The sequence below is a fragment of the Anabrus simplex genome, chromosome 2 (assembly GCF_040414725.1).
Source record: "Anabrus simplex isolate iqAnaSimp1 chromosome 2, ASM4041472v1, whole genome shotgun sequence".
Taxonomy (NCBI): Eukaryota; Metazoa; Arthropoda; class Insecta; order Orthoptera; family Tettigoniidae; genus Anabrus; species Anabrus simplex.
In genome coordinates, this window is record NC_090266.1 from 639909004 (window position 1) to 639923036 (window position 14033).

The 14033-nt window shown below is 46.4% G+C and overlaps 1 protein-coding gene across 3 annotated transcripts in view; it reads right to left on the reverse strand.

The window, feature by feature from the left end:
• The window catches only part of LOC136864301 (synaptobrevin-1), a 281568-nt gene that overhangs the window by 157122 nt on the left and 110413 nt on the right, over positions 1-14033 (reverse strand). Inside the window, exon 1 of one of the 3 annotated variants that reach the window (XM_067141106.2) lies at positions 3095-3290. The exons of 1 other annotated variant lie outside the window; for it this stretch is intronic. Coding sequence is in view for 1 of the 2 variants with exons in the window: in XM_067141105.2 (XP_066997206.2) it covers positions 3095-3096 (2 nt within the window). In the remaining variant the exon portion in view is untranslated. Of the gene's footprint in view, positions 1-3094; positions 3291-14033 lie in introns of those variants that run through there. One more of the 3 variants, XM_067141105.2, reaches the window with a different exon arrangement.

Consider the following 14033-nt stretch of genomic DNA (forward strand, 5'->3'; position numbering starts at 1 on the left):
CATGAGTGATGCCATAGTACTGCATTTGAGTAGCAAGATCATATTTTTTTCAATCCCCCAAAGTTAGTCCTGACAGACGTCATTAATTCACAGATCATGTCTGTCATCAGCCTGGAGGCTGGCTGGATCCTCAAACAGCACCACCAAAGGTGAAACAGTTAGGCCTATAAGAATTCGAAAAAATGGATGGCACCGACATATGGAACCAAACTAAACAAGATGAGGGGTGAGGTAGTTTGCCATTAGTTTCCTTCACTGAGCTAGAAAGCGCTACTGCAGTGCAACTAAGCCTATGAGTTCTTCAGAGGCAAAGCTGAGCATACAGTGTAGTAATATTTGCTTTTCATCTACAGTAAACACACGAGTTGCCAAACATGGTTATGATATACAATATCGGATTACGATCAAGTTAAAATAACACCGAGCTCGATAGCTGCAGTCACTTAAGTGCGGCCAGTATCCAGTATTCGGGAGATAGTGGGTTTGAGCCCTACTGTCAGCAGCCCTGAAGATGGTTTTCCGTGGTTTCCCATTTTCACACCAGGCAAATGCTCGGGCTGTACCTTAAGTAAGTCCACGGATGCTTCCTTCCCACTCCTAGCCCCCATCATCGCCATAAGACATATCTGTGTTGGTGCGACGTAAAGCAACTTGGGGAGGAAAAAAAAAAAAAAACTATCTAACTTACAGTTTCATAGTACTGTTAAAGTTATAACTAACACAGAATTATCAACTACAAGAGCTTGACCTAAGCACGTGATCTCACTCCATATGATTTAGATCCTGAGAATAATACCTACCGGTACCTCAACTAACAAAATATAGAACTGGACATTTTGGCTTGATCTATGCGAGCAATTGGTATGTCTAATTTACAATCAAGCTACTTAAACTTTCAGCTGAGCTGCTGTCTCTGCTAGGTTGTCCTTTCGAGACCAAAATTATCAGCTGTTTATTGACAAGATGATGATGCTTATGCTTGTTTAAAGGGGCTAACATCTAGGTCATCTGCCCCTAATGGTACAAAATGAGACTAAATGTAACGACAATTTAAAAATCCAAAAACATCCACTGACCAAAATTCAAAACGTGATGAAGAAGGAATGGATAAATATTAATTTAAAACAATCAGTGGATCCGACCCACAATGCCCCACTTTCCCAGAAATAGCGTAAAACAATAGAATTACTAACCAAGGGACTACTTTTAAAGCACAATCCTGAATCCATGATGCTTGTTATCCTTTTTTTTTTTTCCTAGTGGCTTTACGTCGCACCGACACAGACAGGTCTTATGGCGACAACGGGATAAGAAAGGCCTAGGAGTTTGAAGGAAGCGACCGTGGCCTTAAGTAAGGTACAGCCCCAGCATTTGCCTGGTGTGAAAATGGGAAACCACGGAAAACCATCTTCAGGGCTGCCGACAGTGGGATTCGAACCCACTATCTCCCAAGCTCACAGCCGCATGCCCCTAACCGCACGGCCAACTCGCCCGGTAGCTTGTTGTCTAAAGGGGGTCCAAAATCCAGATCATCAGCCCCTCATAATGTTACTTATCGCTAGTAAAGTAGAACCATGGTATTTGTCATGTTGTGGTACTAATCAAAAGTAGCATAGACTCGCAGTATTCCACACATTATGGTACTACTGACAGGTAATACGTACATGTAACGCAGACCTATGGTGTTTCTCACATTGTGGCGCCACTTACAGGCAACACAAACCTAGGGTGTTCCTCACATAAGTTTACTAATCACAGGGACTCGTACTATCCCGTGGTGTTCCTTACATAGTGGGTACTAATCAGAGGCAACGCAAACCCATGGTGTCGCTCATACAGTGGTACTAATCACAGGCAACGTCCAGACCCGTGGTGTTTCTCACAAAATAGTACTAATTACAGGCAACGTAAGCCCGTGGTGTTCCGCATGTAGTGGTGCTAATCATGGGTACTGTAAAACCCATCCTGATTCAAACACTGCTGCCACTAATCAAAACCTATTGTGTACCTAATAACTTCTAGTCGTACTATTCGCAAGTAAAGGTGACCCATGGTGTCCCCGCATGATGGTACTAATTACAAGTGGTCTCATGGTCCTAATTCGATCATCCCTTGGTCGCTCCTTTTAGTCGCCTCTTACGACAGGCAGGGGATACCGTGGCTGTATTCTTCGTCTGCGTCCCCCACCCACAGGGGGGTTATAGGACAAGAGCCTACAATCTTGTAATCCACAAAATAGAACATACCGGTATATAACAATACCGTATCTGAGCAACAATATGCATTTGCGCACGATTTGGTTTATTTTACCCCGATTCTATCAGGAATAACACTGACGTAATGAATCTGACACCTGTCACTAAATTCATTTCAAAACTTCAATTTTTCAAGAATTCCGTTGAAATGAATACAACTAACATTTATTTCCCTTTTGACGAATTCTGTAAGGATTAGGTGATGGAAAGTGAAATGAAACAAGGCTGGTTGGTGTAAGATGAATCACAGATAGGTAAGTAAACGCAAATTGCTGCTACTAATCAAAGTATCTCTGTGTTTAAAACATACATATAGTCCCTTAAAATTATCTAATAACAAACAAACTTCATTTGATTTACTCCCAAATGATTGAAAAATGACATTAGCTAAGTCAGTGACCGGCCTGCCAACATCGCCTTATATAAGAAGAAACATGATCACCTGAGGCAAGTCGCTAGAATGAAGTTTCTGTTGCATAGCCTTAGAACCGTTTAATCGTTTAACCATTACTTCCAATCTACCGAGACCATCATTATAGGTTGTGTATCAATCGGTATGTAATCATTGACAAGACACCATAGCCAAATCGGTTCACCCATTTTAACTTATAACCTAGCTGAAGGAACAATTTGAAATTGCTTCATCACGAGTTTTCTGGTGGATAAAACTGTCACCAATACCTTCAGCTAGTACATCAAAATCCTCATATTATAGAAAATAATGAACTTTTCATTATTATCAAGTTCAAAGACAAAATTATTTCCCCTGGCCTTAGACGTTTAAATGGACATGGTACACTAGTGATTTAAACGCGTAATTAAGATGGCATTGTACTCACATGTTGACTAAATTAACTCTGAGGACCGAAATCACCAGCTAAGTCTTCTAAACTCTGCAGTAACAGATAATCTGTCCTCTACACACTTGACAATACTCCTCAACAACAGCTAGGCTTATTTGTGAATGACGTCACTCATGACAACTCGTCATGTGCGCTACCTTACACCAGAATCTTCCTACTCTTATCTCCTGCCTCAAATAATTTCTCAACTTCCCACAACAAGTTCAGCGCTACCAAAGCAAATAGAATGGGAGCTCGCAAAAACGGGTTAACCATCATTTTGTCAGAACAGAGATAAAGCAACTTTTGCAAATGTCAAGAAAGAAAAAAATATGCCAAGTAATTTATACTTTTTCATTGCCTCAATGTAGAACCTTTACTGTAAATACCCAATACCATATCATAGAACTGTATTACAAAATAATGAAAAGTGCTTGAAAAAAAAAACCCACCCAACCCACGATTATCAAAAGTCGAAATGAAATGACTTCTGCTTTGACCTATCTATAGAGTATAGTTTTGTTTTGGTTGTTGTTGTTGTTGTTGTTCTTTTACAATTTGGCATTACGTCGCACCGACACAGATAGTTTTTTTTTTTTTGCTAGTGGCTTTAAGTCGCACTAAGACAGATAGGTCTTATGGCAACGATGGGATAGGAAAGGCCTAGGAGTTGGAAGGAAGCGGCCGTGGCCTTAATTAAGGCACAGCCCCAGCATTTGCCTGGTGTGAAAATGGGAAACCACGACAGATAAGTTTTATGGCGACGATGGGATAGGAAATGGCTATGAATGGGAAGGAAGCGGCCTTAATTAAGGTACAGCTCCAGAATATGCCTGTTGAGAAAATGAGAAACCACGGAAAACCATATTTAGGGCTGCCGACATTGGGGTTCGAACCCATATCTCCCGAATGCAAACTCACGGCTGCGCGTTCCTAACCGCACGGCCAAATCGCTTGGTGAGATAATAGTTTACTCTATATTTGAAACCAACCTTTATTTTATGATCATACAATACCAACAAACAAAGGTGTTTTATATAATGTTTAGAAAGTTTTAAAGTTCATATAAAGTTGCTGCGAACTTATTTCGGGATATGACATGACTTCCCCTCATAGAACAATCGTCAATAATATGGGTCATGTTCTAAGGCATTGGAGAATGATTCCTCAGCATCTTCTTGGCCATTGCCTTTTTTCTTTAATAACCATTCTCGGGACAGCCGACGGGTGGGGCCAGGCGTAAAGTCCGGCACTGTGCCCCAGGCCCGTCTCCCGAATGCAGAGACGTAGAGCCACGGTAGAGCCGTGGCCAACTTTCCTCTGCTCGTTTGGCCGGTTAGAGTACAGAGCTATTGGACCACGGGAAAGCCGTGGCCTCTTAAGGGACGAAACCCACTCTGCACCCACCGACCCTTCCTGCCTTCACATCATCATAAGGTAATTTCATTCCCTCTCCTTACAGGAGGAGGGGCGGGCCATCAGCTCAACGAGGAGCTCTTCGGCCGTAGAGTAGGAGAGAATCATAGAAAAGATGAAAAAGTGGGGGGGGGGGAGGTATGTGTCGTACATACCAGAATGGGAGGTCAATTATTGAGTCGGCACAAGGACACCGTGACAACAAGCCGGAACCCAGGGCGGACCCGCAAAGCACCCCGCACAAGCAAACCCCGGCGAACACCAGGGAAAGAGGGACGAGAAATTTATTTACACATCAGCGTATCTCGGGCGCGCTTGTCGGAATAGTACATAAATTTATAGAAGAGGTTACAGGTATTGAACTGCTACCATATGGGGGTTCGGTGGAAAAGTGGCAGATGGAGTAGGGTAGTGTTGGGACATAATGTAATAGAGGGTTGTGGTGATGTTGGTAATTGAGGTAACGAGAAGGCGAAAGAGTTCCAATATCGGGAGGGGCGGTTGAAAGAACGACGGTGGTGGGGGCAGGGAAATAGACGGCTTGCGGTGGTGGGGTGGGTGGCGGCGCGGCGGGTGATGGGTTATGAGGAGGGGTAAGGGGAGGGAAGTGGTCGGTACGGGGTGGGGAGCGAGAGTGCTGCACTCGGTGGGTTCGCCTGCGGAAGTGGACGCCAGTGGCGATGAGGTGTTCTGCATCGGTAGCAGAGGAGAGTTGTAGACGAACCATGAAGGTCGGGCCGTTGGCGTTGAAAATGCGAAACGCCCGACGGACGAGGACGCCTGCCAGGTGTAGTTCATGCAATATGTCCTGTTCGGTAATGGCGGGATCAATGTCACGGATAACACAGCTCGGTGATGAAATCTGGTGGAGAGCTGGTGTGGAGGAGTCCTCATTGCCATGGGAGATTGGCGGAGCTGCGACGGTGGCATCCATGAGGTTGGCAGTGGGCTGCTGGGGACTGGTTATAGTGGCAGAGAGGGAGGTGGCAGGTGGAGACATAATAGGAAAGGGGTGACTAGACGTAATAGTGAAGGTAGAAGTGGACGGGGAAGGATGGACAGAAGTGGTGATGGTGGTGGTAGTAGTAGTAGTAATAGTAGGCGAGGAATGATGGACGGTAGTAGTGATGGTGGTGGTGGTAGTAGTAGTAGGAGCGATGAGGGGGGACGTGACAGTGATAGGGAAGTCAGGAAGGGAGGCCATTTGCTGTAAAAAATGTTCAGGAGTAGGGACCGCTTCACGGATGTCACCACAGAGTAATACGCCGTTCTTGATGAAGGACGCCGGTGCCTCTGGATAGCGAAAGAAGCCCACAATGTCTGGAGAGGGTTGACCAGAGAAAGCATCTTGGAGGCGGAGAACCGCGTGAACGGCGATTCCACGTTGGCAAAATTCCTGCGAATGTCAGATGGGGAATAAGTGGTGTCCACATTCTTGATGAGGCAGGAGTAAGACGGCATGGTGAGGGGAGGCGACAGCCAACTAGGAGTCTGCCCGTTAGATTATTCTTGGACCGACTGAGCTGCAGCAGAGAAGAGCACCACCCAGCCGAAAAAATCGTGGATATGCGACGTACGAAGAGGGATTTCCTGGCTTACGTTACGTTATCACGTTTTCATTCCCCACCCTGAAGGGGGTGGGGCGGGCCCCTTAGAGAGTGACGCTCTCGCTCGGGCCGGGAGATGCGAAGAGAGCAGTGCGATGTGGCTGAATGAAGAGGGTGGGTAAAGCGATGTGAATATTTACTAGGAAGAAAAGATGGGTTCTCTTGGTTATGAAGATGGGAAGAAATGGACGTTTATACGGGAGTGCTTAAAGGGAAGTTGCGGGGAAGGGTGAGGTGATAAAGTGTGGAGGCGATTTGATGCAGTATAGTTGTGAGTTGTCGAAGATGTTCGAGGGTTGGCGGCGGTGGGAAGGAAATATTAAATGGGGGAGATGGTGGACGGACGTTGTGGTGTGGTTGAAAAGGAGGGTGGTCAGGCCGGGTGCGGCGACGTGATGTGGTGAGGGGATGTCTTGATTGTGGAGGTGAACGAGAGGGTTCGACGTTATGGAGACGACCGTAGATGGGGGCGCCGGTGGCGATGAGATGGTCGATGACTGTTGCGGTGGGTAGCTGTAGGCGCACTAAGTATGTTGAGCCCGTGGAGTTGAAGATCCGAAACGCCCTCCGGATTGGTATGGCGTGAAGGCGTAGCTGGCGTTGGACTTCTGTTACGGAGATGAGTGGGTCGACGCCGCGAACGACGCAACTGAAGGCTGTGTTGGTATCTGAGTTTGATGGCGGTGATGCTGGTTGACGGGCGGCCAATGCTGATGCGGCTGGAGTTGACGGCGTCGTAGATGGTGGCTGTGCAGACGAAAAGACAGGTGATGACCTGCGGCGCAGAAAGCGAGGAGGTACGGTAGTACACTGATCTGAGGAAAAGTTTGTGGCACTGAGAAAGATGAGGACATAAGTGGTGTAGGATGGGAAAACGTGATAGTCGTCAGAGGGTGGGAGAAAAAGGTGAGGGCGGAAGTCGTTGTGGTGGTGGTCGTCATTGTTGAGCGTAATAGGGAGGCTGACATCCAACTAGGAGTCGGCCGTTATGCTGATTCAGGTCGGCGGGAGCTGTTATTATAGATGTGAAGAAGCCACCCACCGATCAAAAGACACTGGAGGTGCTGCTACGAATATACATCCACGTACAGCGAGGTTTTGAGAGTTTTGCAGGTCTGTGATCCTTCCTGTTCCTGGCTTTATTGACCTTGTACCGTTGTACATTTGTGGTTGCTCAATACCAGTGAGTGACGGCTGACAACCAGTACTGTTTCCTTTGTCAACGTTAACCACCATAATAATATTCCACAGCAAAACTAGATGAATATTTAAAAAATACGTAAATGGTTAATCATTTTTAAATACCTAGGCCTTGTATGCTTGAAACTGTGCTTATTTACAGATAACATTCTCTTTTATACCTTTTCTAGTAAACTTATCAATTGTCATTTTTATTCTAGCTCATTTTACTAAATCCATCCATTCATCCAGCACAATAAAACAAGAAACAGCGCTTTTCTTCTTTCGATTAATTGACACAACTGTTGCCTACGACCACAAACAGCTACGACCAAACTCACAGAAGATAGTTTGAATTTTCCGCAACAGATGGCACCACGTAATTCATTTTCACAATGTGTTGGTTAGCCCGTTTTAGCGTGCACCCATTTAAATTTTTAAAAATCAGTTATCAAACATACGATAAATCATTCACATCTGAGAACAAACTTTAAGGTTATGCATACAAATCCAAGGAATGTTTCCAAAACGGCTTTGTTGCAAATAAAATTAGCTATTTCTCAATAACTAAAACTTACCTTGAAGATACATTACCGGTACGTGTTTTTTGTCATCCGCAGTCAACTGTGATGCTTATTTTTCATAACTAAATAGTGAAACGTTTTTAATCAGCTGCCTTCAGAGGTGTAGTCCGTTAGTCTCTGTCCTTGTATTCTTAGGATAGTGGGTTCGATTCCTTCTGTGGTCAGTGGCACTGGAGGGATTTCGAAACGCGATATTTATGTGTCGCTGTCGTCCCGCGCATAAATGAACACATGCGGAACAAAAATTCCAACATCCCGGCGCCTCCTGAAATCCAGAGCAATTGAAAGGGGGTTGAACAAATAACTTTATTTTTGCTAGTCGTTTAACGTCGCACCGACACAGATAGGTCTTACGGCGACGATGGGACTGGAAAGGGCTAGGAGTGGGAAGGAAGCGGCCGTGGCCTTAATTAAGGTACAGCCCCAGCATTTGCCTGGTGTGAAAATGGGAAACCACGGAAAACCATTTTCAGGGCTGCCGACAGTGGGGTTCGAACCTACTATCTCCCGAATCCTGGATACTGGCCGCACTTAAGCGACTGCAGCTATCGAGCTCGGTGAACAAGTAACATACCGCACGGTATTATTTATATTATTAAACACGAAGGGCGTTCCAAATTAAAACATAGGTATCGTAACTTAATTCTCGCCGAGGGTAACTTGAAATACGAAGACTCGTTATTGGCGAACAATATAAGGTGTCTATAATTAATTTTATATACCGTATATTGTCATTATCTGCGCAATTTTCGTTTTTGGAGGGGAATTACAGTGCTTTAAAGTTTATTTATTTTACTTGTTTAATTTCAAGTACAGTATTTAGGATGTGTTTTCGCCAGGATGGTAGTAAGTAGGGAAGTAAAATTGAATCGAGGCGCAGCAGAGCTAACGCAGTAAGTTCGCAGTTTCGTTCAACAGTATTCTGTAAAAAGGAAGTCAGATACAGGATGAAACTATCCTTACACTGGCCTGTTTTCAAACCAACATAGCTTTAGGGGATTGGAAGCTGAGTGGACTAATGATATCTTATGCATAGGTTAGAAGTAACAGGCATTCAAGTAGCAAGAATGGTCGTTGGTACAGATAAATGGGAGCAATCGCAGAAAGGTACTCGGAATGAGGAGTTACAGGCTAAAGTAGTAGGGCTGCACCAAAAGTAGACCAAGTGCTGATTGTCTGTTGGGCCTGTGACGTCACAGCGCGGGAGACTTGAAGAGTGTGCGCGCGAGTTGGGTGTGACGCTACCTGCCGGGCGATTTGAAAAGTAGGGCTTCCAGCTACGTGTGCAAGCTTAATCTCAAGGGTTTGGATTCAACTCCAGGCTTAACCTCACAGGGTTACTAACCTTACTGACTAGACGCTTATTATTATTATTATTATTATTATTATTATTATTATTATTATTATGAATTTTCGGGTGACGTCATTTTACGGACGATTTAAAATGTGGACGTGGTTGCCTACATGTGCAGGCGTAACCTCACAGGCTTGATTTAAGTCCAGGTTTATTGTCACAAGGATGCCAACCTTACTGACCCAAGTTCCATGCCCGTGAGTTCAAGCTGTAACGTACTCCCAACATATGTTAGCATCAACTTTTCTACCTGTTCACCTGCTCCGTTTGCCAACGTCATCTGGTGCCCGCTGTTACGTATACTTCACTATATACGCCGTCTTGTTGCTCGCCTATCTGCATCTACTCCATCCGCTGTATGAGTTCATCGCATACTGTGCACTCGCTGGCTTCCAATTCTTCCCACACTACGTCATCCGCTACGTCAAGGAACCTTCCCTATGTGCCTCGTCTGCCCTTCTATTCTCCTAAAAATGGACTAAGCATGGCCCTGCCTCACCAGAGGACGAGCTTGACTGTTGAAGCGGAAGGACGTACGTGCCTCTCGCTCTGCTGTCCCTCTCCTCGCCCGGCGATCTGTGCTTTCTAAGTGCTAGTCAGGCAGCTGTATTTGTTGGTACACTTCCGAAAGAGCTTTTGTCAGAGCTGAGCACTTCTCAGTGCTCGCTTTCTCTTTCTCTTTCTCTTTCTCTTTCTCTTTCTCTTTCTCTTTCAGTATTTCTTTTTCAGGAGGACCAGGATGGAGAAGCTATCTGTTCCAGAGAGGCCAGCCGACTACGACTGCAAGGAAGCCATAGCGAGACTAAAAGTGGTGATTAATTCGGTGGTCACCGCCGATCTTAGACTCCCGGCTCTGGCGGTGTACAACCGGTGGGGGAAGCACACCTGCCAGGAAACGCTCCGCATATTCGATCTCCTCAAGGCGATCGCGGAGTTCATTGGGGAGCCGATCATCGAGATCATCAGCGTGATGATCCCTGGCTGGGCAGTCATCATTCGCCCTAGGGACGAGGACCGCTTCAAGGTCTACGAGGAGATGGCGTCCCAGCAGTACCAGGTTGCCCGGCTACCAGGACTCAGGGAGCAGCTAGAAGTCTCAGGCTACCAGGAGGCAGCCACCCAGACGGAGCTGAGGACCAAGGACGACGGCGGCGTTCCCGAACGCCGCGATGGCGAACCCCCAGTTGGACCGTTGTACTTTACGAAGTACACGCAGACCAACAAGGCCGCCAACCAGGAACGTCGACCACCTGCCAGGGCAAAGTGGACGCACACCGAGGCCTAACAGGAAAGGCCTGTTACCCGCGCGCAATCCAGGAAAGCGCCTGGGACGGCGGACGGCTGCACAGCAGTGGAGGAGGACACCCCCTGGCGCTCAGAGGCTGCTGTCCAGGCCCAGCCTGCCAGTGCGACTGTCGAGCTGCAGACATCGACGTGCGCCCCACAGGACAGGGAACGCAGTCGAGTGTTAGCACCGACCCACGCCACCGCCGCCAGCCAGGAGGAGGAAGAAGACGGCGACGCAGCGGAGCCACCCGCTACCCGGGGTCACCAGGCTGGGAGGAGGGCCACCAAGAAGAGGCTTCTTCCCCTGCCAAGAAGAGATTCCCGGGAAGAAGACGCCGCCCCACCAGGAGAGGGACGCCCAGCCGGAACCCAGGACTGCTCCCAGACAGCAGCCGAGCGAGGAGCCAATCAGGAGAGCACCTCGGCGGGTAGCGGCTATCAGGTGAGATCGAAACGTCCCCCTCAACAGCTCTTGCAGTGTTTCTGCTGTTTGACGTGGGGGCACCGGCAGGAGAGGTGTGGGCTTCAAGTGAGGTGCAACCGTTGTGGGGGTGATCACCACTACACGGCCTGCGCAACACTTAAGGAGGCGCCGGTGTGTGCCAACTGCGCGGGCGGCCACCCAGCCTCCCATCGCAGTTGCCCAGTCTACCGTGCCATTGCGAGGACAGAAAGGAAGGAGGCCCGCCGTCATGACCCATCCTTTCCAGGAGGTCCCGCCCCGGCGGACTTGGCCTCATTCTCCGGGATCGGAGACTGGGTACGAGGGACCCGAAGGAGGTGGCGCTGTGCGGCGGACTCTAGTGGTACTCGACGCATGGTTCCGCAACCGGCAAGGCCCGCGCTAGTCACGGCAGTGCCCAGGACGGACTGATCCCCTGGCAGATGGAATGGCGAGACGATGGATCATAGTTGGTGCATGATACCTCTTCTCAACTAACACTACCACTGGACCTTTCCAGCCCACATCCTTGTATGTGCTATCACAAGATATCAGGTTTTACATGTACGCTCTTTTCTTTTCTGCCTATGTGGTTTTTCCCTGACCCTTCAATACCACACCTTAACACTATCTTACCAACAAAAAACTCTTTTGCCGCGGTAGCTTCGCCCCCCCCCCCCCCGAAACAAAAACTGGCTCACCAGTCTGGCATCGACTGTGTAATTGTGTGGAGGGAGCACTGACCTCATGCGGCTGGTCCGCCCGCAGTTCGATTTTTCCGTCTAACTGGAATCTAAAATTGTCAACATGAGGACTGGGTGAGCAAAAATTAACTTTCGTCTGAAGTACATACTCGAACATTTTCATTCCTGTTTTGCCCTTCAGGCACCGCTTGCATCAATAACTATACAGTCGTGGAATGGCCTAGTAAATTTTCTCTTTCTATACGAGAACTTACAATCCTCTTTGCTTCTTTACAAGTTCCTACTGACTTGTGGTTTATGAACTCAACGTGTGGACAAGAACTTTGATGTTAGTTACGAGTGTCTAAGGGAACTTAATGCACCTCGTTTTGGAGTAAGAATTTTTTTCTAACCAAGCAGTCAGACTTTTCCCTATTCTTCCCTCCCCATCCCATCTTTCTCTTTTCGCCAGACCTCAATAGTTCTCTTTCTTTCATGTTTGTTGGTCAAGAAAGTTCTAGAAACACCCAAGTGGTGTCATTTTTATTGAGGCCTATATTGCACAATAGTTCAAGATCTTTCATTAACTGTTTTTCTTGATGTGGTATTCCTGCGTTGGTAACGTAAGGGGGACAATTCTACGAACTTGATTCGTCCCAAAATTCTAGTCATGTTTTTCTTAGATCACCTTTTTCAAAAACATATTTCGTGCTGTAAAATGAAAAAGATCTTGTAAAGATTTTCTTAAATTCCCATTGTAAGCATGTTCAATTAACTTGTTATCTTTCAAACCATAAATATATTTCTTAATATTCTTGGTTGATCTGGAAAGTTTGCCTACTCCGTCTTTGCAGTGTTTTCCCTTTGCTTCCTCTCTTCCTTTTTGTGTACTTACTACGGATAACCTCTGTAAACTCTAGCACTGCTTCTTTTCACTCTGCTCGCTAGCTTGAAAGTGCGGGAATGGATACTAATGTGTCCTCTTTCTGCCCCAATATAATTTTGTTGCCAAAGCATGAAAAATGGTAACAAGCCAATTGCCAAAAAAGTAACACTACAAAGCTTAATATAACAGCCGACATCATTACGGAACCTTACAGACCTAAAGTTTGACATCTGGGCTAATCGCATAAGAATGCAAGCTTAACCTAACAAGCTTGAATACGAGTCCAGGCTTAACGTTACAAATGTGCAAATCTTACAGACGCAAGTTCGATGCTCAGGGGTGCAGTCTTAACCTAACAGCCGACGTTGTTGGAATGCTGTGATTTTCTCATAAAAATAAATAATATCATACATATATATCTTGTGTTAGTTGTAAGATCTACATTAAGGTTATGTGTTGGTGACTCAGGTGTATTATTCCTTGATGAAAATGAGTCGATTTGTCTACCTTGTTTTTTATTCTTTGAACTGCTAGCTTGTGTGATTAGTAGTTACGGGCAACAGTTCCCAATAAAAGATGTGTGTGATGAAGCTGGTATTTCTGTCGTAAAATTTGTTTGCCTGACCTGGTGTTATGAGCTAAAAATGAAGAAATATCAACAACTTATAGGCCCAGAGCGCCGTAGTACATTCCGGACAATATAAGAAGAAATGGAGTAACGAGAATTAACGGACGAAGCTAGTTGTGACATTATTAACGGAAAAATGGCGACCTCGTAGACCGGGGAAGAAACACTGAATATGAATGTGGCTAAGCTTGCAGTGGAGAACTATTTTTCGTGGGTATTGAAGGTGAAACAAGAACTGTTGTTGAAAGATGTATGGGAATCGTTTTGAGGGTATGAGGATACGCAAGGTTGTCAATTGCCTCAGACAGAAACGAGACAACGAGCGTGAAACAAAATCCTGTGCAGCCTCTAAACGTGCCTACTTCTGATCGCCCGTCAAGTGATGTGGCACAAGACGAGAACACGTTTCCCTCTTCCCTAACTTCTGGGTAACGATTTGTCGCACGTATTCGCGGTTAATCTGCAGTTCATCCGCTACCATGCGCACAGTTAATCGCCGATCGTTCGTGATTAATGTCCTCACCATCTCAATGTTTTCTGCACTGACGGCGGTCGCCGGTCTTCCGCTACGGGGGTTGTCAGAAACACTTTCCCGGCCTCCTCGAAAACGGGCGAATCACTCGTACACACACTTCAAGGACAGCGCTTGATCTTTATAAACACGTACCAGCATCGCATGCGTTTCTTTCGGTGTCTTGCCAAGCTTAAAACAAAACTGTACATTGATCTTTTGGTCGTTCACGTTCCGGTTCGCAGTTCAGAACCAACGCACTAAACACGCACTGTGTCAAGCAGGTCTTACACGGCACACACACGATGCTCAACTGAAAAATGTTGGGAGCAGGTAGTCAAAACCTGCTGCTACGCAGG